Source organism: Carcharhinus amblyrhynchos, chromosome 6 (genome assembly GCF_965287045.1).
Source record: "Carcharhinus amblyrhynchos chromosome 6, sCarAmb.v2.hapA, whole genome shotgun sequence".
In the NCBI taxonomy this organism is placed as follows: domain Eukaryota; kingdom Metazoa; phylum Chordata; class Chondrichthyes; order Carcharhiniformes; family Carcharhinidae; genus Carcharhinus; species Carcharhinus amblyrhynchos.
Genome location: NC_137329.1, coordinates 43,934,139 through 43,957,967, shown reverse-complemented (window position 1 = coordinate 43,957,967; position 23,829 = coordinate 43,934,139). Strand labels below are relative to the sequence as shown.

Genomic DNA, 23,829 nt, shown 5'->3' with positions numbered 1-23,829 from the left:
TGTGAATGATATGTCAAATTAATTGTGATGGTGAGTCAATGCGTAAATCACGCTTTAAAAAATATAAATGTTCTTAAAATCTGCACATGTGAAAATGTGATGGACAAATGATGTGATCCAGAGCTGCAGAGGAGCCATGAAGTGAAGACATGTTATAAGTTGCCTGCAAAAATCATTTTAAAATCAAAAGATTGGTTTCTCCAGCCAGCACAGTCTCAGTAAGTATGTAACTACCCATTTAAACTCACTTAGCTTGGTTGAGCTTGCCCGATGCTAGGAGAGTCTGGACTGTATGCCAGCGCCCACCTTTCCCAACCTTGCCATTGGCAGCTTCACCCCGATTATTGTTGGAAGATCCGCTGCTCTTCATGCTGTTGCTGCGGGTTTGCTTCTCGGCCGTGCGTGTTTCTTTATCAGCTACTGCAGCTTTGTTACCGGACATGAGAGAGCCACTAATACGGACAGGAAGCAGAGTGGACAGAGAATGAGTCAGCCCTAATTGAAGATTGGAGTAAAGTAGTTATGCTGCTACAGCGCGACAGTGCACACCTAAAGAACCCTTTCTTCCAAAGCTCAAAAAAAACAGCAAAAGGAGATTAAGCAGTCAGAAAAATTCTGTCAAAATCCAAATTACAAGATCAGACAACCATTTCGTAAAGTTAGTTCTGCTACACGGTGTTGCGGAGGGAATGCTTGTACAGGCCTCAACGAGCAACTCTCTGCTATTCCACACATGAGGATCAAATGAGGAAGGATTTTCAGCTGTGAACGTCAAGCAAGGTATAGAAGGGTTGTTCATCTCCATGGGGTCAAGCTGTTCATGGGGTTGCAGAGGGATTGGGAGTGGGTGTGAGTGGATGATTGGTTGGATGGGTAGGAAACAGAGGAGGGAAGCATTTTACATACTATAGACAACCAAATCATCGAAAGAAACTCACTTGAGTGAAAGTCGTGGGTCACCATAAGGTGCATAAGGCGAAATGTTTAGAATGAACTCCTTTGGAGGGTAGGAACTCCATTTCTTTTGCACTGTGCTGTCATTGTTATTCCAAAAGTCTTTGTCAAGATCACTAGAGCAGCAGAGAGAGAAGAAAAGAGGGAAACACAACAGAAGCTGAAATATGAAAAAATGACTGTTAAATTTTGGAGTTTATTTTTCTTATCACTGTAGGCGAATAGCAGGTCGGGTGGTGATAAAATTCACCTTCAGATCGAGCATCATTAAGCATCTGAATTCAATGGGGATTAACAGTCTAGCAGTGTTATTTTCCAAATCTTTGGGAAACTTAAAATCATAATTTTCTCTAAAGGTTTGGCTTAAAGAAAATAAATTGGCTTAAAGAAAAGACCACATGCATCAGTGGACTTAAGGACATTAGCATTCTGCTAAGTGAGAGATACTGCAAGGAGAAAAAGAGCTAGAATATGTTAGTCAGGAGCAAGTCAAGTTAGGCTCAATAAAAATGGCTTCCTTTGATGACTCTTTTGCAAAGCTCACAGTAATTGAACTAAAATTAATACTGATTGAGGACATGATGGGATTGAAGTAGTGTGAATACATTATGAACACATACTACATACCCAGTGAATGGGGCACTGTTTTCTTAAAACATAGCTAGAGGACAGAGGAAAGACTAACGTATGATACCTCTGGGTGGTTTAGCAGATTCTAAGACCCTTCTGCAACTATGCTTATAAACACCACTTCTGCTGATCTTTCTTTCACAGAACATGATTTATATTTTAAATACAACATTTGATTGGTAAGTCGAGCAGTGATGCATAACTTACAGCAGAAACCTCAGGTCTCACTGACCATCTATATACCTTGAACTGTCTAATTAATCACACATGATACAAAGTGACTGGATTAAAAAGAACGTAATCCATGTACTTGAATGAGAGGGAGAGGGGAAGAGATGTCATCAAACAAGTGTAGGTAGACAGCAGTGTACTTCACCAAATTTCTAAAAAGTGCAGTGAGCTGTAATAGACATTACTGTGAATCAGGTAAAGCTAGTTACAGGAATCATTCCACTCTGAGAAATGCCGTTTAAATTCATTTATCTAAGATCATAATCTAAATAAATCATTCCAAGATACCATGTTGAATTTTATCTTGTAACAAAACAATTATGTTTCCGAAATGTACCAACTAATCTTAATCCTTCTCAGTACTATGGAAAGGTTTATTTATAGTGTTTTGAAAGTATCTAGAATTTGTTTCTCCAAAGCATTTTTGGCTTGTGATTGTCACCCCATTTAGTCCTCTAGCAAGTTTTAGAACACTGAAGTTGAGACAACTATTGGACTCTGAGGCAGACTGGGTAAATTTTTGGAAAATAATTTTCATTGTATTTTACTGAGACCAGCCAACAATAACAACATAAAGATGATGGATTGAATTTATTATTTGGGGTCAATTCCCCGCTAATGGGATCGAGTCACCCAGTACTATCTTTGTGGGATTGATTGACTAATGGCTAGACAGGGGCAACTGTGATCCAATTAAGCATGAGCAGGCTCCCATCACTGGTGGACAACAAGGGGCTCGCTACCATTCAGAGAGCTGAAACCTGCTAATGGAGGTGAGGGACAAAGAGGGTATCTCAGGATGGTGCGCCCAATCAGCACTATTAGAATTGTTGAATGGTCCAGCTGCCAGATCACCATTATGGGGGGAGTAATTAACTGTTCAAAGGACAAGCTGTGGATATAGTGGAAAGGTGGAATGTTTTTTTAAAAAAAGATAATTTGGGGCTATGGGCCAGCATCTGCTTGTTTTTCAGCCACTGTGGAGGGGGTTTTTCTGGGGGGAGGTGGGGGTCCATCTGACTAGCAACTGGAAAATTCCAGTAGGTGAGGGAGAGCAGGCTTTATAATGTGCTACCCACCTCTTGTGGAAGGTAGCTGTTGCGCTTCAGATGCAGTCACTTTGTAAATGGCTTGGAGATAGGAAGGTGCGGCAAACCGGAATCCTGCTCTCCCAGGGTGACTGTTCTGCCAGCTTAGCTCTGGCCCTGTCCCCATCAGGCTTCAAACTCACTGACACCGGAAAACACAGCAACAACCTACCAGATTGAATGAATGCATTTACCTTTCTGCAAAGAAATGTTGCATTTACTATAGTGAGGAATGTCAGAGTGCAATGGATTTTTTTATCTGCCATTTTTGACATTAAGTTTTACAAAATCATTTATAAAAGTTTAAGTGCAAGAAAATCTCCATCTGTTCTATCTTATCAAGCAGTTCCACATCAAAAGTGAAACATGTTAGGAGCAACATATCCGCGTCCATGACACTGCCTATGGAATGCACCAAGTTAAGGTACAGCAGAGCAAATCTCCCTCTGCAGTATGTTATCAAGAACATTACAGCAAGCAAATATAATATTCAGTCAGAGTAAAGATCCATTGGTCCTGTCCCATAAAACAACTCCAGGTCAGGTATAACATTGGATTAAGAGCAGTGTAAACATCAATGCATGACTTGATAGGGTATAGAAAGGTTTTAAGTTCTCGGGTATTCGAAGGAAGTTCTACAGGTGCCACAGTTTCAGCCAAACCAAGTCTGTACTCTTGGATTGAGAATTAATAGAACAAGAATAATTTAAAATACTAAGGCAGAGGGAGGAACAATTCTTAAATTTATTGAGGAGGGTTTAATGATGAGTACTGATTCTGATTAAGAAAGTTCAAGGGGTGAAACTGAAATGTAGGAGTGTTTAGGAGGAGAACAATGGGTTAAAAGAAATAAAAGAACATAAGAACAGCAATAGGCCATTTAGCATCTTCAGCCTAAATCACCATTCAATGAGAACATGGCTTATCTGTGATTTAACTCCATATTCCTTTGCCCCACATCCCTTAAAAGATTTGAATAACAAAAGATTTAAAAATTACAATCGATCTAATATCAATTTCAGCTTTTGGAGGGGAGTTTCAAACTTCTATCACCCTTTGCATGTAGAACAATTTCCTAATTTCACTTCCAAAAGGACTGGCTTTAGTCTGTCCCTTCTGGTATTTAACTGCCCAGCCACTGAAAATAGTTTTTCACCATCTACCCTGTCTATTCTCCTCAGTATCTTCAAAACTGTGATTAAAACACTGCAAAATTGTCTTAATTCTAAGCGCTTCTACCTTGCTCACAATTCAATCTTTGGAGCTCAGGTATCATTCTAGTAAGCTGACTTTGCACTTTCTCGAAGGCCAAGTTCTGTGGTGCCTGGAACTGCTCACCTAAAGGATGATTTTAGACCATAAAACCATTATGCATAAGAGCAGAAGTAGGCCACTCACCCCATCGAGTCTGTTCCACCATTCAATGATCTCATGACTGATCTGATATGATAATCCTCAACCCCAAATTCTTCCCTTATCCTCATAACCCTTGATTCCCTTATGGATTAAAAATCTATGTCAGCCGTAAACATACTTAATGATGCAGCCTCTGTAGCCCTCTACAGTAAAAGCCCACACCATCACGCTGGCAGAGCAGGTGCCCCAATCTGCAATTTAAACAATTACATTGCCCATTCCCCCTCCACCACCAACACGAAGAAGGGCAACCAAAGGATAAGGGGAACCCCACCCCAAAGGAGCTTCCCAGAAGAGACACTTGGCACTTCCTCAGCAGGTTTCCTTTGCCTGCAACCTGCTTTTGAAAAGCAGTTGTCACATTGGCAGGGGGATGGGGTGATAGGGAGGGGAGAGGGGGATGCTGCGGTATGGCAGGAAAGCACACTAATTATATTAATATTTATTGAAATTGGACTCCTGATTTTCCCGGGCAGGACCCTCAGTATGGCACTGGCGAGGGGGGGGAAGAATCCGAAAACAAGATCTTGCTGTTTATGCTCGCGGTAAGTGTGGGCTCAAAATTGCAGCACCTAGCAATTTACTGACAATAGATGTTAATATAATTGGTCTATAATTCCCAAGTTTCTCTGGGTCACATTTCTTAAGTAATGGAATAATAGGTGCAATTTTCCAATCTGAAGTAAGTGATTGTTAATCAAGAGATCTTTGGAAAATTATAGTTAGGACATCTGCAATGTTCTCATCTACATCCCCAGCATGGTGGCACAGTGGTTAGCACTGCTGCTGCACAATGCCAGGGACCCAGGTTCAATTCCAGCCTGTGCGGAGTTTGCACTTTGACTGCGTGGGTTTCATGCAGGTGCTCTGGTTTCCTCCCACAGTCCAAAGATGTGTGGGTTAGGTTGATTGGCCATGCTATATTGGCCCTAGTGTCGGGGGATTAGCAGGGTAAATGAGGGTCATGGGAATAGGGCCTGGATGGTGGTCAATACAGATTCAATGGGCCAAATGGCCTCCTTCTGAACTGTAGGGATTCTATGATACTTCCTTTAATCCTTGGAATGGAAACCATCTGTTCCTGGGTGTTTGTCAAAGTGCCATTATTTTCTTTACATTAACTTGAGTGAGTCCTTGTACCTAATTCAATATTTGATTCTTTGGGATATCTGGCATACTGACCCATTTCTCCACTATTAATCTGAAGCAAACAATTATTTCGCATGTCACTAATTTCCTTATTCATTGTTATCAGTTTCAAGGGGTCCACACTCCTCCTGACCAAGCTCTTTTTCTTCATATAATTGTAAAAACCCGTGTGATTTAATATTCCTTACAAGTTTCCTTTTGTTGTTCTCACAATCTGTTTTATCACCCTTTCCTGCTCATTTCATTCAGATCTATACACAGTTTCATAAAAACCTTATGACCCTGAGGATTTTGAAATAGAGAAACCAAGTTCTCTGACTTTGATGTAACCTGGTTGCAAAAAAAATTTCACCCATTCCTTTAAAAAAACTGCCTTCCTCCATCTGCACAGAATCTTAGGGCCCAATTTTCCAATCATCCCTGTGGCATGTGTAATGACAGATGGGAGCGGGGGCTGGCAAGACAACGTGGCAGGAACTGAAAATCGGTTCCTCATAGGCACAAAATGGTGGTGCAAACATGTGCTTCCTTCCATCATGTCAGGTCACCATTCCCACCAGAGGCCTACATCAAACTGTTTTGCGTCCCGTTAATGGATGCAGAAGAAGACCCAACAGGAACCCACCCCACCCCACCGAATCATCTGCACTGCCAGTGGGATCACAAGCCGATCCAGAACACACCTGCCGCAACCATGACGTGCCTATGTTGGGACTAATCTGGAAGAAGGCCTGGAGCAGCCTGTGGAGGTCAGTAGATGAAGGCTTCCAGTCGACCATGGACCCTGGAACATTGCATGTGGTAGTGGGTGTGGAACATCAACCACATGGAGTTTCCTAGAGCTTCCATTTGGTGTGGATGGTCACGGGATGGAAGAGGGGACATGGATTCAGAGGGAGTAGGGGGATGAGGGGAGGGGCATGCTGAGCAAATTAGCAGGCAGAGATGGTGTGCAGCGGCAGCCGGGTAGGGTTGGTGGATGAGGTTACAGCGATGATGTGTGAAGGGGCACTGATGATTGTTAGATGAGATATGGAAGAAGGCCCAGTTTCTAGGATCAACTGAATGAAGAGAGGCAGATCTACTGTCACAGAATGGGTGGGATCTTTGGGAAGTTAGGGAACATGGACATTCATCTGCAGGATGGTGATAGAGCGGGTGAAGTGTAACTGTGGGAAGTTCCCATGCTATACCTATGGGTCAAAGGTTATGGAGGGTAGATTGTAGGTCATGGGGGAAAAGGTATTGGACTGCACATCAAAGGTTACATAAACCATGACCACATGCAAAAATGAAGTTGGTTAAGATCTCAAGATGTTGCATGGGAGTTGGATCAGTGGGGGCAGTGGAGCGGCAGATCAGCTCAACTAGACAACTGAAGGGGTTCCTCAGCCTGTATTAATTACAATGCCAGGGTGATGAAACAGATGACCATTGAATGAAAAAGGCTCATGTGTGGGAGACGACTTGTACATGGCTCCCATGTACCCCAGCCTGGGGTATCCCTATGAAGATTGCTAGTTGTGGAGGGGGCGTGTATGTGGTGTGGGTGCTGTGTATCAGCAGAAGGGCTGTGAGTTGTAAATAAGCCATATCAGGCCACGTTAAAGTACAAATGTGCTCTACTAAAAATCTCTGCAAAGGATCATAGTGAACCCCGCCTCCCCACAACCCACCCCTCATTCCCACCTACAGACTAGATGATCTGCAGTGGAGCTATGACACGTCACCTAATTACATTGATTAGCTCTTTTATGCATGGGTTGCACAGATTGTGCATTTGCCACGGAGGCCCATGTTCTCCCTACCATTCAGGGAGACGAGTGTCAGCAGTTTAGGATTCTTTTAACTTGGTGGAGCAGATAAGGTCAGTAATGCATTATTCCTCTGGTGGCAGCCCTGGGCACTCACCCTGGAGACCTTTTCCCATGCAAGGTTGGCCTGGCGGCTCAGCCTTCTCCTTGCATCCTTACGGCACAGGAAGCCTGTCCTAACCTCCTTTGCACTGAGCAGCACATTGATGGAAGCATCACTGAATCTTGGGAATAGACAGCTCCCTGTGATTGGCAGACTATTCTCCCCTACAACGTTGGGGAAATTGACGTCTGGGTGCCTCAATATAGATCTGGGTATGACCATGGGCACATGCCATGTCATCCAGCCCACTCCACTGCGCAAAACGAGGGGCGTCCCCAACTGCATAATTAATTAAGCCAATATTGTGCAATTTAGCCTGAGTTTCCACTGACGTTCACAGTGGAGAGCACTCCCGGTTCCCGTCCCCACCACAGAGTTTAGACCTGGACATTCCACCCACAGAATTTTACTGCACATAAGGTCATATGATCTGTTTGTGCATGCACCAACTCTGAATAAGCGAACAACTGTAAGTTCAACATTCTTCATTTCATTTATCTACTTTTAAAAGAAACATGCATTTATCAATATTTCTGATGCCATTCTATGTCCTAACAAGTGCTTACATTCTCTAAATCTCTGTGATTTATCTTTTGGGGACCATAAATTTACTGACTCACATTCAGTGGCAACATTTGTTCCCAGTTTATCTGATCAAAAGCCTTGGTAAATTTGACACAGATACGGTAATAGATGTATCGCCAGAACAATCTAATACTGAACAAAAAGCAACACATTTCATTGAATAAGAAATTGGCTGGGCTTCAAACGGATTAAATGGAATTCTGGTTCACTCATGGTGCAAGTCTGAACCTACGGCTCCTCTTGACTGATTACGACTGCAACAACACATCAAGAGAGTAAAGAACGTACAGAATTTTAGACTATACATGTCAGCATTTAATTTTGCCTCAAAATACTTGGTAAATAATTTACTTATGTACAACCATAACTTTGAACACAATCTATACTGTGTTTAAAAACAGTATAGTGTTAATTCTAACCCCATCTCACAGTCCCTATCAATCGGTGAAGACTGTCAATGTTGGTGAGCTGTGCTTCACTTTCATAGGCAGAGAGGATATTGAAACATCACAAAGCAATAATTGTGTTGGTCTGTAAGGTGAAAACTGGCAGCAAGTACTAATGTATTGATCCCTATTTCTGCTACTGTGGACTTCTTTCTAACACTCCCATAGAGTTAGCATATGTACTCATTACAATCATTCACTAAGCACTAGTAAGAGCCTGAATTGGGTTTAGAGAAGGACAGTGAACGAACTCCTCATTCACGTGCTCTAATACCAATGATCTGTAGTGTTGCAAGGCTAATGGATTCCCACATATGCACAAAGGGCTCTCAGGGCATTCCATCTATGAGGCCCAAAGCCCTGGAAAAGTGTCAGAGGAGGATCCAACCTAGTTTAGAATAATTCAGTTTTAATGATAAACTCAAAAGAGCTGGGTCTATTTACTGTTGATTGAAATATTTAAAATGAAGAAGGGACAACACATGGACAGGCTATTTAAGTTAGTTAAAACAGGGAGAATAAGGGAACATGTAAAGTAATTATGTAAGCACAGAAGTAGGTTAGGAGGTTTCTCTTTCCTCTGAGGATCAAATTAATTCACTATATTTGAGCACGATGAGGACTACTTTCCCAGGCACCCCCATTTCAGATAGTGATCTGGAAAAAACATAGTTAAATCCCCATCGTTCTGTAGCTTTGAAGGGATATTGTTTAAAAATGGCTGAAATATTGGTACACATATTTGACTCACATGGAAGTTAGAAACAGGGGATAGAGAACTTGGGTCTTATGCGACACAGGCCAGAATTTTATCGCCACGCCTGCCACGGGAATCGGAGCTGGTGACGGCAGAACATGGAAAGGTGTGTTGACTTTGGGTGGGGTTTTATGGTTTCAGGATGAGTGCGCTATAAATTCCTGAACTATGATCTATTATTAAGTCAGTAAATACATGCTGAACGAAAAGAGTTGTTCTGACAGGCCAACTGACATTTTGCACTTTCTGATTATTTTAGAAAAAAATCTTAATCTAGTTCCCTGTCTATTTTAGACTATACATGTCAGCATTTAATTTTGCCTCAAAATATTTGGTAAATAATTTACTTATGTACAACCATAACTTTGAACACAATCTATACTGTGTTTAAAAACAGTATAGTGTTAATTCTAAAGTAGATCCAATTTTGGAGTCATATGTGTACATAGAGATTATGATGTTTGCATTTACTTAATGTATTACTAATTCAATTAGATATTACATAGCTGGTTATTAACAAACTGGCTTCGCTTCATAATCTGATAACTGCCATCTCAGAGTACCTAAGGAAGTAATCCTAGAAATAATGGATACATCGGTGGTCATCTTCCAATAGTCCATAGACTCTGGAACAGTTCCTACAGATTGGAGGGTAGCTAATGGTAAACTAACTATTTAAAAAGGGAAGTAGAGGGAAAACAGGGAACTAAAGACCAATCAACTTGGTGTCAATAGGGGAAAATGCTAGAATCCATTATAAAAGATTTAATAGCAGAGCAATTGGAAAACAGTGGCAGAATCAGACAGAATCAGCACGGATTTACAAGAGGGAAATCATGCTTGACAAATCTACTAGAATTCCTTGAGGACGTAACTAATGGACTTAATGAAGGGAGCCAGTGGGTGTAATTTATTTGGACTTTCAGAAGACTTTCAACAAGGTCCCACAAAAGAGATCTGTGTGTAAAAGTAAGGTGCACGGGATTAGGGGTGGTGTATTGAGATAGATAGAGAACTGGTTGGTGGACAGAAAACAAAAAGTAGAAATAAACAGTTTTTTTCCCAAATGGCAAGCAGTAACTAGAGGAGTACTGCAGGGATCACAGCTAGGACTCCAGCAACTCACAATGTATATTAGTAATTTAGATAAGAGAACTGAATATAATATCTCCAAATTTACAGATGACACAAAGTTGGATGGGAGAATGAGCTGTAGAGGATGCAGAGATCCTTCAGTGGGATTTGGACAAATTGAATGAGTGGGCAAATACAATATAACATCAATAACTGTGAGGTTATCAACTTTAGTAACAAAAACAGAAGGCAGATTATTATCTGAATCACTAAAGATTGAGTGAGGGGAATATGCAATGAGACCTAGGTGTCTTGATACACCAGTCGCTGAAAGTAAGCATACAGATACAGCAGGTGGTAATGAAGACGAATGGTACGTTGGCCTTCACAGTGAGAAGATTTGAGTACAAGAGCAGTGATGCCTTGCTGCAGTTATTGAGTCTCCTAGTTTTGGTGTGCAGTTTTGGTCTCCTATCTGAGGAAAGATGTTCTTGTTATGTAAATAGTGCAGCAAAAGTTTACCAGATTGATTCTTGTGATGGTGGGACTGATGTTTGAGGAGAGATGGAGTCGATAAAGATTACATTCACTGCAGTTTAGAAGATCGAGTGGGGATTTCATAGAAGCCTATAAAATTCTAACAGGGCCAGAAAGGATAGATGCAAGAAGGATGTCCCTGATGGCAGGGGAGTCTAGAACCAAAGGTCATAGTCTGAGGATACGGGTAGGCCATTTAGGACTGAGATGAGGAAAAAATTTATCACCTAGACTGTGTTGTGTCTGTGGGATTCTCTATCACAGAAAGCAGTTGAGGCCAAAACATTGAGTCTATGACTCTATGGGACGAGCATGAAAATGGGAGAGTTTTAGATTTTTTTTGATGAATCCAAATGTTGAATCTTATGCACTTTGTGATGAAAAAAATCCTGAAATCTTATTCTCACCAGCTGGGGAAGTAGATAGGGCTTAAATTGCCAAAAAGCCGGCCAGCAGCAGCAGAGGCCAGAAGTGCGCATGTGCACATCTCTGCTCTGAGAGCAGCAGAGACCTGTCAAACATCCATGCGAGATAAAGCTGGCCTTCATGGCCTAATCCCAGCAATCCACCACCCCCCCACAACCCTGGCTATCCCGGGACCCAGTGGCTGATTGTGAGCCCCCCCAGCCCGGCCCATTGATTACATGATTCTCGCCAGAAAGAACCTCTCTCAGTGAGGCCACATGGGCAAGTGAGCCTGGACGATACTGTACCAGGCTCGCTAATTCCATTCAAATGAACATTAAAGTAAATTAAAATTATTTATTTGGCCTTGCATCGGAAATGGGCAAGAGACTGATTGGACTGGATATCCGGTGCCGGTGAGAACACAAGAGGTGAGAAATCAGGCACAAACCTGCTTCTCCGGCTCTCTTGTGATCTTACTGGCTTACCTTGCCTATTGGCTGGTGGTGGGCAATGGTAGGATTGCCCCCCCCCTCCCCCAACTATTGCGTGTTTTCAAGAAGAAGATGTAGCTCTTGGGGCTAAAGGGATCAAAGGATATGGAGGGGGGTGGTTAGCGGGAAGTGGGAACAGGCTACTGAGCTGGTTGATCTGCCATGATCATAAATAAATGGTGGAGCAGACTCGAAGGGCTGAAGGTCTGTCCTGTTTTCTTTGTTTCGTCTGGCTATGTATGGATAAAGTATTAATTAACCATTTCATGCTCGATGCTGGACCTTTTGACATTATTTATTTTCAAGTATGGTGCTGTATTATTCGCACTGCCCTCAAAATTCTGGAAACAATGGAACAGGAGTAGGAAATTCTTCAGTTCTCTGGCTTCCTTTCCAATTGAAGCCGGTTTGGAAGATTATGGACAGTAACTCTGCAATTTCCACCCTTGCTCAGCAAATTTTAATACGTGGCTTTCTATTCCATCACCTAAACAATTGATAAATATGGTGAATAGTTGAAGCCCCAACACAATTCCTTGTGAGGCACGACCAGTCACACTGTGCCAGTTAGTGTACTTTCCTGTTATTCCTACTCTCTATCTCCAGCTATTCAGCCAGTTTCTAACCAGGTCAAAAATTTCCTTTCAATTTTACAAACTTCAACATTAACTAACAATATCTTATGAGTAATTTTATCAAATGGCTTTTGGAAATGCAAATAATTATCACCCATAGACATTCCATTGTCCTCCACTGTACAAGTACTAATTAGGGATAAGTATAAATGCCAGTCTTGTCCACATCTGAAGAATCAGAATATATATTAAAACACACCTGCCCTCATCCAAATGGTGAGTAACGAGTAATATCCTAACTTCAAATGACAAACATATCATTACATACCCCTAGTGGTTGAGCAAGTATGTGAACAAGGGATCAGATACCTAGCCTTTTAATGCAGGGTTTGCCTGCTCTTCCTGCAAACGTCAACTAACCTGCTGTTTCCCAGTATCACTGTCATTTTCTTTTTACCTCCCTATAACAGGGCACTTTGATAAGTCATATTAACTTCCAGTCTGAGGTGGAGGTTGTCTGATCTTCTGTCTCAAGTTACTGGAGCAGCTACATGAAGATGACTAAACAGTGACTTCAATAAAGCTGCAGTCTAGACTAGAGAAGGCAGCTAGCAGAGGCTAAATCTACGAGTGAAAGAGAGGGTAAGACTGCAATTCATCTAGTCAACTATCACTGCCTTTTCCTTCCCCTTACATATCTGCCTGAAGAGAATTGGAATTTGCCTACAAGCAAACCTTACAGTCTCTAGTGGAGTTACTAGGACTATTCCTGTGCTCTACTGTCTGTCACCATGATCGGCCTTAAAAACAAGGTGTCTTTTTACCTGAAAATGTTGTAAAATCTCAGCAGGTCTGACAGCATCTGTGGAGAGAGAATAGAGCCAATGTTGAGAGTCTGGATGACCCTTCATCAGAGCTGGTCATCCAGACTTTAAACACTAGTTCTGTTCTCTAGCTGCATTTTCGGTTTTTGTTTCAGATTCCAGTGTCTTTTTATCCGACTGTTCATAGCTTCCAACTTCTTTTGACATCCCAATTACCTCTATTGCCCATGCAAAGTGCAGGATTGCACTGATTTGCAAATGGGTGCTACCATATCTTATTGTGACAAAAAATAAATATTACTTTATACTGACAGACCCTTTGAAATATTCTTGCAGATATGTAGAGTGGCATGGAACATTGGTGGAGGACTCCTGCCTTACAATCCCTGCTATTCCCTTTTCGGCCAGGCCCCATTAGATTCCTGCTAATGCCAACTTCTGCCACTATGACATGTACCACGGAAATTACTGCATCAGGAACACCAATGGACCTTTCATCCATAGATCAACAACATTAATTTTAAAGAAACAATGCAATGGTGGCAGTGTAGTTTCTGAATGGTTGTGTAACAACACTGAATTTTCTGTCCCACTTTTGGTAGGCAGGAATGTCAGCGGGGGCAGAGAATTGAGGGAGGAGTCCCAAAACGGCTTTCATGCTGCTGGGATTTCTCTGTTCGATTGGCCCCGCCTCCCCGCCAGTGACACAATGAGGTTCCTTCTGCTGTGGGTGGGCGGGAGCTGCATTACTATACACTTAGTGGGCTTCCCCATGTTATTGTCCCTCCCACATAGGGATCCTCCTCCCCGCCTATGCACCCCACCCCCCCACCCCAGCTTTACAATGGGTTTTGTAAACTATGGGTGCATGGGTAAGTACAGTCTGGGGAGCGGTGGTGGGGAGAGTGGAGAATGGAGAAGGATCATGCCTGGGCATGGGAACCGCTCCTGGCAGTTCTCCAGTATGGAGCAGTACTGAGGAGTGGGGGGAGGGGGAATAGTGTCAGACGAAAGTATTCAGGCAGTGCACTACTTGGAGAGCTCATTGTGTTGAGCTCTGTGTGGGGAGCCCCTGTGTGCATGAGATTGAAGTCTCCATGTACATGGGGTAGGTGGGCTTACTCAGTTGTGGGATCACATCTGGCATTTTGTAACTGTGTTTCAAAATATATAGCATAAAAAGCCAACAGTGGAGCTGGTGGGCAGCACACCACATTTTCTGCCAGAGTTGAGACCTAGCTAAAAAACAGAAAATTCTGCCCAGTGTCTATGGAAGTCTATCATGCAGCTTTTTAAATGTGCGTTTCAGCATACTAAATAACAGGATGATTGGCCCAAATGTATTCAGATCATTCCAACAAACCTCCACTGTATTGCCAGCAGATGGCTGGAACCTATCCCAAGAGCAGGTGGGGCATAGTGTTCAAAGGTGTGCACGTTAGGTGAACTGGTCATGTTAAATTGGTCCTAAGTATCCATTGATGTATTTATTCAATTAACCATGTTAGATATGTGGCGCTACAGGGAGAGGATGGGGGAAGAGAGCTTTGGCAAGATCATCTGTCAGAGAGTTGGTGCTGATGCGATGGGCTGAATGGCCTCATTCTGAACTGTAAGGATTCTATCATTCCATACTAGGATTTTAGCATACATGAGCTGGTACACTAGGACCGTCCAAATAGTATGGGGACAGGAGAATGATCCATGGGTTTGGACACTTGAAGGTAGCTGTATTTTTTTTAACTGGCTTTTGTTATCCAGCAACAGCTTTTCTACATCTGCAGATGCTTCCTCATACTGCCCAAAAGCCACTCAAGTCTTTGATGAACATTGGTACAGTCAGCAGCAAAAGTGGGTGACACTTAGGGGACCATAATCCAAATCCTTAAGAAACAACATAATGATTTATTCTGCCAAAATGTCCATCCTGTACATGATTAAAATGAGGCTGATGATAATGTACAAAGACTACTTTGCAGAAGGAGCTTTAACTGGCATTCAACCCAATGGCTTCCACCTGGGAGTGATTGATGGTAGGGTGCACACAGGATCTTTACTCTGCATCTAAACCGTACTGACAGTTTCAACTCTATATAACCTTCATTGTAGATGTCCTGTGAGGCCAGAGTATTGTCACTGGGTGCAAAATATCATATTTTTCATTCTCTGGCACTGACATCCATCTTCGTTTTAAATATTTATGAGCAATTTCATGAAATACTAAATAAACAATTCACAAAAATGCATGGCAATAAGTAAAGGAAAACTTGGAATTCAATTTAATTCAAAATATAATTCTACTTTTGAGACCTTTTGAAATATTTCTGCCAAGTATATGTTTTTAAAATTTACATCTTAGGAGTCTACGGAATTTTACCTGTACACCCGCCCCAGAATCGAGGAGGGCAAGACTCACAAAGTAGAAATCTCTGTTGGCCTCAGGCGGGATTTTATGAGCCTCACCCAAGCAAGGTCGTAAAGTACCAGCCGTATGTTTGATTAGCAGTAAGGAACTGTCTTTAACACCACTGTTTTTTGCAAGAGGTGAATTATGAAACATTTTCTTAAGTATCGAAATCCAAATTGTTAACAAAAATATTTGTCAATCATTTCAATGGTAATTTTTTTTTTAAAGTGGATTGAAACTGCTCTTGCCTTTAGTTTCAGGAAGAAACTGTTGATGACTTCCTGCCATTGCTCTAACTTCAAACAGAAGAAAGCATCAATGGCAGACAAATTTAAAACAGATGGAGAATTTCATCAAATTGCAGAATGTGACTTTGGTAGTTTCATTTTTGCTAACGATTAACTAACAAATATTCCTGCCACCTTCAAAGAGTTAACATCTACTTCACAAAATGACCTTGAGTTGCTGCTGCAGTTGGTGCGTAAATCATTGGCATTATCATCTTTAAGTGCTTTTGGCATGAGTCTGTCAACCTCAATGCAATTTCCTAATGGCCATGAACCCACAGCACAGAACTGTTCCTAATTGGCACTAAATTGACCATCTGTGTGAGGCCACAGGATGTCTAGTGTGGGGCATGGAAAATATTACTATGGTACAAAACCGGGCGTTATTCCGAGGCTTGGCCCGAGGCACCTCGTTGAGGATTTATACTCTGCATCTAACCATGCTATGCCTGACCAATGTGCCTGAAAGGAACAATGCTTTATTTCCCAGTGCAAACATCAATCAGCTTGATGAGCGCAAAAGGTTCACAGAGAAATAGTCAGAGAATTGGGAGGTGCAACTGTAAAGGAAACAATTTATAAATAATTTTACCGGAAAAGGCAGGTTTCATATGACAGTGCAATTTACTCTCTGACCAGGAGTTACCGCTACAGGCTGAGTTATGAATTACTATATTAATTTGACTGAGGGAAAATAATGGGGAGTGGGATTAAACAAAACTAAGCAAAGAAGTGTGGAATGAGAGCACTTTGAATGGCCCTGGCAGGTTCTTGGAAAATTTAGGAAGATGCGAGAACTTGATCAGGGTGGCTGTGATGTCATTATAGCATTTCCACCTAGACTGGTGATGCATAGAATTATACAGCACATGGGGCCAGCATCTAGATTGCAACTTCATCGAGGGCTACAAACATAATTATTAAACATTCAAATGAATTCAAGTGTACATCATTGGAACCCCAACACTGGATTACAGAAACATCAATGCCAATTTAATATAATGCAGAAATTAGATTGATTGAAGACTGAAAATCTATTCTGATATGATTGCAGAATCCCATTATACAAAACATTAAGTGATATGAGAGTTCTTTCTTTAATAATGTGCTTAGTGCATATTTCATTGTTATTTCAAAAACTGAACAAAAATGAGGGTGCTACAAAAATCATTAATGAAGATCAGCAATCACCAGACAAATTATTTGGGAATGTTGTTTCAGAATACAAGGGCCCATCGTGCCAAGTGTTGTGACTCTGATTCAGGCTCTGATCTGTGAATTTGTTACATTGTCTGGAGGCCATGGAATGGGACAGGTAATGGGATGCACAACATTAAAGGAACTTTTCATCTGCTGTTGAAGGTAAAGTTTCTCATGTCGTGGTTTAACAAGTGTGGTTACGGTCATTATGCAATAAATAGTGCTGCATCTTGGACAACTTCATGAAAAGTCAGATGGGAGCAACTGACCAACACCATGTGTAATAATGACTGAGCCCTGAGCAAAGTGGAGATGCAGAATAAGCACCACATCTCTGAAGTTCTCTAACAAAAGCAACAGGTTTTTTTATTACGACTGGACTGTTTCCAGTACTTTTGCTGCAGACACAAAAAGACCACCAGGATTTGGGACCTCTGTATGCTGAACCAGTGAGGGACTGCCCTGTGTATCATGTGCCATTACATTCCCTAATTAAATATGAAACAGCACTTATAATCCCGACTAAAGTTGATCACATTAGTCCAAACCATCTGTGGGTCCTGCATCAATAGTGGGCATCATATATAACCTATATAGGAGATGATTAGACTGGTAATTTTGGTATTCAAACCTATGATAAAATATGAATGATAACTGGATCACTGTATTATCTGGAAGAAAAAACAAAAGTGAAAATCAGAGTTAACAAGTTAAACTAATTTGATTTACAATCCAGAAGACTTAATTCATTGTTAAACTTTCACACAGACTTTGTCCTATAAACTGAGATAAAATAGTTCATTGTGATTTTAAAAATATTCAACAGCAAATTAACAAGAAAAAGCATTGGATTTGGTTCATTTTCCAACTTCAGATAAATACATATTTTCAAATGACTTGTGTAATAAACACAAAGTCTGAAACAGCCGTTTTCCAGCAAGCCTCAGTGGACAGAGTAATCTTTACTACTTCACCACAGCTGCAGGCAACATCTTTCAAGTTTCAATGCTTAAAAAGGGGAAAAAATGTCAAAGAAGGTATTTTGTTATAATCTAATAGTCGCGGTGAACAGCATTGTAGCTAAAAGAACAATATTGTAATTTCACACAGACATCAATCTCAGGAATCATTTAGAGAATCCCTGCCGCCTCTCAAGTTCAATTACATTCTCTTGAATGCTACAGGACAAGCTATAACCTTTTCTTTCCATATTTCTTCCCTCTTCTATAGTTTCCTTTTTTTTGTTCTAGAAGCTGCAAGAGAAACAGTCACTATCATTATTGACAGCCTCTCACACTTCCAATGCTGGGTTTTGTTTCTTGCCCCAGAAAGAATCAATCACTTAGATCATAACAGCACAGAGTCAAACATCTGACTTTGTACTTTCTGAAAAGCCGCAAAGGTTGTAAACCAGTCTTCCTATGTATCTGTGAATGACACAAGCTACACGAAGAATGAAAAATTTTGCTGCTTTTCCAACAATGTTCATACGACTGACATAGACTGTAGAACCAACATACGTGTGTGATATCTTAAAGAGACTACATGAAATATTTGTACTTGAACTGGGAGCACCGTTTATCATTTCATCAGAGTGAACACAGCTTGGTTTACAGAAAAGAACAGTGGCTGCTAGTCTTAACCTTTCAAACTCTTTCCTGATTTTCTGCCCATGGCACCTACTTGATAGCTTTCTTCTCATTGCGGCCTCGGTTGGAGTCTGGTGTGTTGACTACCTCCAATGAGCTCTTGTGTCTTTTACCCTTTAAAGATAGAGGAAACAAAACAAATAATTTAATAACAGAAATCCATTACACTTGCTCTACAATTGTAACAAAGTGGTTGTTGTGGTGATTGGTATTTTGATGGGAAAGATTTTTAAAATGAGCTGGATTTTGCAATCAGCAGTGTAGAGCTCAGTGACCTTGAAGAAAACTGCTGACAAAAATCTAGCATTTTTGACAATGCAGATTTCCCGTTCTTGACATGAGTTTGTTTCCGAATCAAATCTATATAACCTAGGAATAACATGCACCGTGGATAAAAAGGAACTTGTAGACACACTGTACTTGGATTTCCAGAAGGCATTTGATAAGGTACCACATCAAAGGTTACTGTGGAACATAATAGCTCGTGGCATATGGCATAATATATTACATGGATAGAAGAACTGGTTGACTGACAGAAAACAAAGAGTAAATGGATCTTTTTCTGATTGGCAGGATGTGACAAATGAAGCCTCCTTATGAGATCTACTCTGGGGCATTAACTTCTTACATTTTATATCAATGACTTAGTTCAGCGGAGCTAAATTTGCAGATGATAGAAAGATAGGTAGGGCATCAGGAGGTTGCAGAGAGAATTGATTGATTGAGGGAATGGGCAAAAAATTGGCAGACGGAGTATAACGTGAGAAAATGTGAGATTGTTTACATTGCCAGGAAGAATTAAAAAAAGAACTAAAATAGAGAATGACTGCAGAAATCTGAGGGGCAGAGGGATCTAGGTGCATGAATCAAAAAAAGTTAGTGTTAAGTACAAAAAGTAATTAAGAGAGATAAAGGCAAAATACTGGAAACTGAAACAAAAACAGAAACTGCTGGAAAAATCTCAGCAGGTCTGACAATATCAGTGGAAAGAGAATTGAGCCAACGTTTTCAGTCAGGATGACCTGACTGTGTAATGTTACATCTATCATTTATATTTCACCGAATGATTAAACAATTATAATATTTTTTACTCCAACATTGATATTAAGTCAATTTTACAATTACTAACTAAAATCTCTTCAGTACTGAAACATTACTTGTTTGGTCTGCCACTGCATTAAAACAAAGGTGCCATTTTTGTTGACTGATGCAAAGATATGCCGCTTTGAAAATGTCCACAGATGTGGCACAAAGCTTCTGTATTGTAATTCTAGCTTAACATAGCAGAAAATGTTTTTAATATTTCATGTTGCAGCTTTATGGAACCTTAGTTAGGCCACACTTGGAATATTCTGGTCACCACACTACGAGAAGAATGTGGAGGCTTTGGAGAGGGTACAAAAAAGATTTACCAGGATGTTGCCTGATATGGAGGGCATTAGCTATGAGGAGAGGTTGGAAAAAATTTGTTTGTTCTCACTGGAACAACGGAGGTGAGGGTGACATGACAGAAATCTACAGAATTATGAGGGGTGGGGACAGAATGGATAGTCAGAAGCTTTTTCTAAGATGGAAGAGTCAATTACTAGGGGACATAAGTTTAAGATGTAAGGGGCAAGGTTTAAAGGAGATATACGGGGCAGGTTTTTTTACACAGAGAATGGTGGATGCCTGGAATTCGCTGCCAGGGGAGGTAGTGGAAACGGATACGATAGTGACTTTTAAGGGGCGTCTTGACAACTACATGAATAGGATGGGAAGAGAGGGATATGTTCCCGGAAGGGTAGGGATTTTAATACACGTGGGCAGCATGGTTGGTGCAGGCTTGGAGGGCCGAAGGGCCTGTTCCTATGCTATAATTTTCTTTGTTCTTTGTTCTATGTCATGTGTCAAATTTTCTGACAGGAAGAATGATACTTGGCAGCAGGAGGATAGGGAGGTTTCAGTCAATCCCTGTTCTGTCTTTTCTCGAATAGCAATATGATAAATGAATTGCATTCAAGAGACAAGATATGAAGTGAACCTCTTATCTAGTGTCAGTCCAGAAGGATATCTTAGGCAGATTGAAGATCTGTTGGAAGGCCAGCTAACAGTCTTGTTCAGTTTGAGACGATGCCCGGGGTGGGGATAGACTCAGTAGTGAGAGTATAAGACTTGCACAGTGAGCTGAAGGTGATGGCTTCAGTCTTACCAATCTTTAGTTGGAGAGTATTAGAGTTCATCAAAGACTAAAGGGTGGCATGGTGGCACAATGGTTAGCACTGCTGTCTCACAGCGCCAGGGACCTGGACTTGATTCCCAGCTTGGGTGACTGTCTGTTTGGAGTTTTTCTCAAAAACTGTCTGCGTGGGTTTCGTTGGGTGGTCTGGTTTCTTTCCACAGTCCAAAAATGTGTGGGTTAGATTGATTGGTCATGCTAAATTGCTTCTTAGTGTTAGGGGGGATGTCAGGGGATTGGTAGGATGAATATGTGGGGTTGCGGGGATGGAGCCTCAGGGGGATTTTTGGCAATGCAGGCTCGATGGGCCGAATGGTCACCTTCTGCACTGTAGGGATTCTATGATTCTAAATGCACGGCACAGTGAAGCGGTAGAGCTGGGTGTCATTTGTGTGCGTACAGAGGTTGACCAGACACCCGCCGGTGATACCACCAAAGGTATTATGTAGCTAAGGATGAGGTAAGTAGACGAATGGATGGATCCTTGATAGTTAGCCAAAGTGAAAATCATTTGACCAAATCAAACAAAAATTGATCATTCCAAAATATGTCATTACTGGGACCTTCCCAGCTGTAGCTTGAATCCAATGACTGGTTGAGTAGAGAGGCCTTGTGCTGAAGCAACTACAGTGAAGCTAAGCTCACTTTCATCATCATAAACTGTAAAAATGCCCCTTAAGTCTTCAGTCCATTGACAATGCAGAGATTTTAAACTTCCTTGTCTTTGTTAGTTATACCCATGACACCACCCCGCACCCCCCACCACCATGTCTAGGCTCACCCAATTTCCACGCACCCTACCCTGCCTGACACTGCTCACCACCCCTGTTCACACTGCTCACCACCCCTGTTCACATGGGGTGAGCAGTGTTGGGATGGGGACAAGGTTGGGGGGGGGAATGAACAATGTCAGGAGGGGTGATGAGCAGGGTCACAGGGGGGTGGTGAGAAGAGTCAGGCATGGGGAATAGTGTCCAAATCCCAACATATTTCTGTTCAAAACTACACTAACTCTTGGTCTGCATCATAAGCTTTCTTACATCACTCTGGGTGGTCCTGTATCCAGTCCCACATTAACTTTGTAAATACTACAAAGTGCAGTAGCTTGTCTAAACAAATAGCCCTGCATCAAGAGAAGTCCATACCTGTGCCTGATCAAATATACAATATTCCACAAAGTAGCTGTCAATAAAATGCGATAAGCACCCAGCACCACAATCTGATACATAGTTTTAAATCATGTATTCAGCATCTTTTCTTTATCTTATGATATCATTGAGTGCACTGCTGTGTATTATCTTTGACGTGTAGACACAGTTGTAATGCAGGAAATACAGCAGCCAATCTTTGCATAGGAGGCTGTCACAGATAGCAGTGGCATAAATAAACAGATAGTGTATTTTACATGTTTCTTGAGGGATAAATATTGGCCAAAGTATTGGGACAACTTTAACACTCTTCTTTGAATGGTACCATATCAGTTCTTAAGGACACCAAGTGCAGATACTTAATATCTTATCCTAAAGGCAGCCCCTCCAACTCCCTCAGTACTACACAGAAATGTCAATATAGATCATGCACTCAATCCCTGAAGTGGGGCTTGAACCCACACCTTCTGAATGCGCTCTGGCTCCTGTAATACTTGAAAAGTTCACATCAAAGAAGGAAGAAATAAAATTGCATTTATATAGCGTCTTTCACAACCTCAGAACATCCCAAAGCTTTTTATAGTTTCTCTTTCCAATACACTTTTACCATTAGCTAATTTAAATCTTACTCCAATACTGGAGGTTGAACCTTGTGTTAATTTATACTGAAAAAGAATAGGAAAGTGATGCTAACTTACCAGAAATAAACAAGAGTCCTGCTGAGTGATTGTCATGAAATGATCATACATTTATTCTTGAAAATGAACTCCAAGTATTCAATATTAAACTGATATTTCCATTGCATATGTTTTGTATTTGTATCAAAGTATTAATTTAATATTCTGTTATTGCTTGTAAATGAAACAAAACTGACAATGAACGCACCATATTATCAGGGATGAGGGACAATAACAAGATGGAAAGACGTCAAGTCCAACTGATCTCCTCTCCAGTTCCCTGACGTCCAATCACAACCTGCAAACCATTTTTTTGCACAAGAGCATGTAATCATCCCTTAAACCCATTTATGCTGCTCAAGTGCTTTTCCAGTCTTACTTTTAATCAACTTATTCAATTTTGTTGTCATTCCTAATTTTTCTTGCCCTTAAAAAAAATTGTTACAGTGAATAATTTGCCTGAATCACCTCTGTCAATTCCCTTCTGAAAGGTCAACTCTTTCAAGAGACTTAGAATGCTTCAAGGTAAGCAAATTAATTCAAGGAGTCTTCTGAGAGCAATTTAACACACCTTCTGTGTTTTATAGACTGAAGCATTATGAGTGTCTCCACTAGAACCATTTCAACACATTGTTGCTGATAGCCTACGCATTTTGTAAACCTCTGCTTTGATTGGATATAAACTTTGCAACCAAATGTTCAAAATAAAAACTACAATTTTCTGATTAGATATTGTGGAACTATAACAAATGTTACCATCATTAAAGTAAATTAATACAAGACATATGGCAATTTACCAGATCAATGGACTCTTTTCAAAGGCCCTTACTTCATAATCTGGTTAAAATTGTTCACATCTTGTAAACTATAGAATGTAGATGTACTAAAACATACAAGCAATATAATTGCGCAGGAATATAGTTTCTTCTTGTAATTAACTCTCCAAAATTTGTTCATATTGTCTTTTTTTTGGAAATGTTTTCCAATCCCTAAGGCAGATGTATAGTCTACAGTATAGTAGACTCCACAGTACAGAGCCCAGAAGATCACAGCTGAATTGGCCAATATTGGGCCAGAAGCAGTAGATTCTTTAGAGCCAGAGAAGAGGGTGGAGAGAACAGACAGGTGGAGAAGCTGGGCTGGGAAGGAGAGGACACACAA

At 41.0% G+C, this 23,829-nt stretch overlaps 1 protein-coding gene across 3 annotated transcripts in view; it reads right to left on the bottom strand.

The window, feature by feature from the left end:
* LOC145343861 (synaptotagmin-7-like) overlaps window positions 1-23,829 on the bottom strand; it is a 644,682-nt gene that overhangs the window by 195,439 nt on the left and 425,414 nt on the right. For 2 of the 3 annotated variants that reach the window (XM_080190322.1, XM_080190323.1), the window contains exon 3: window positions 18,660-18,739. In XM_080190322.1, the coding sequence (XP_080046448.1) occupies window positions 18,660-18,739 (80 nt within the window). Of the gene's footprint in view, window positions 1-248; window positions 453-938; window positions 1,071-18,659; window positions 18,740-23,829 lie in introns of all 3 variants that reach the window. The other variant, XM_080190321.1, reaches the window with a different exon arrangement.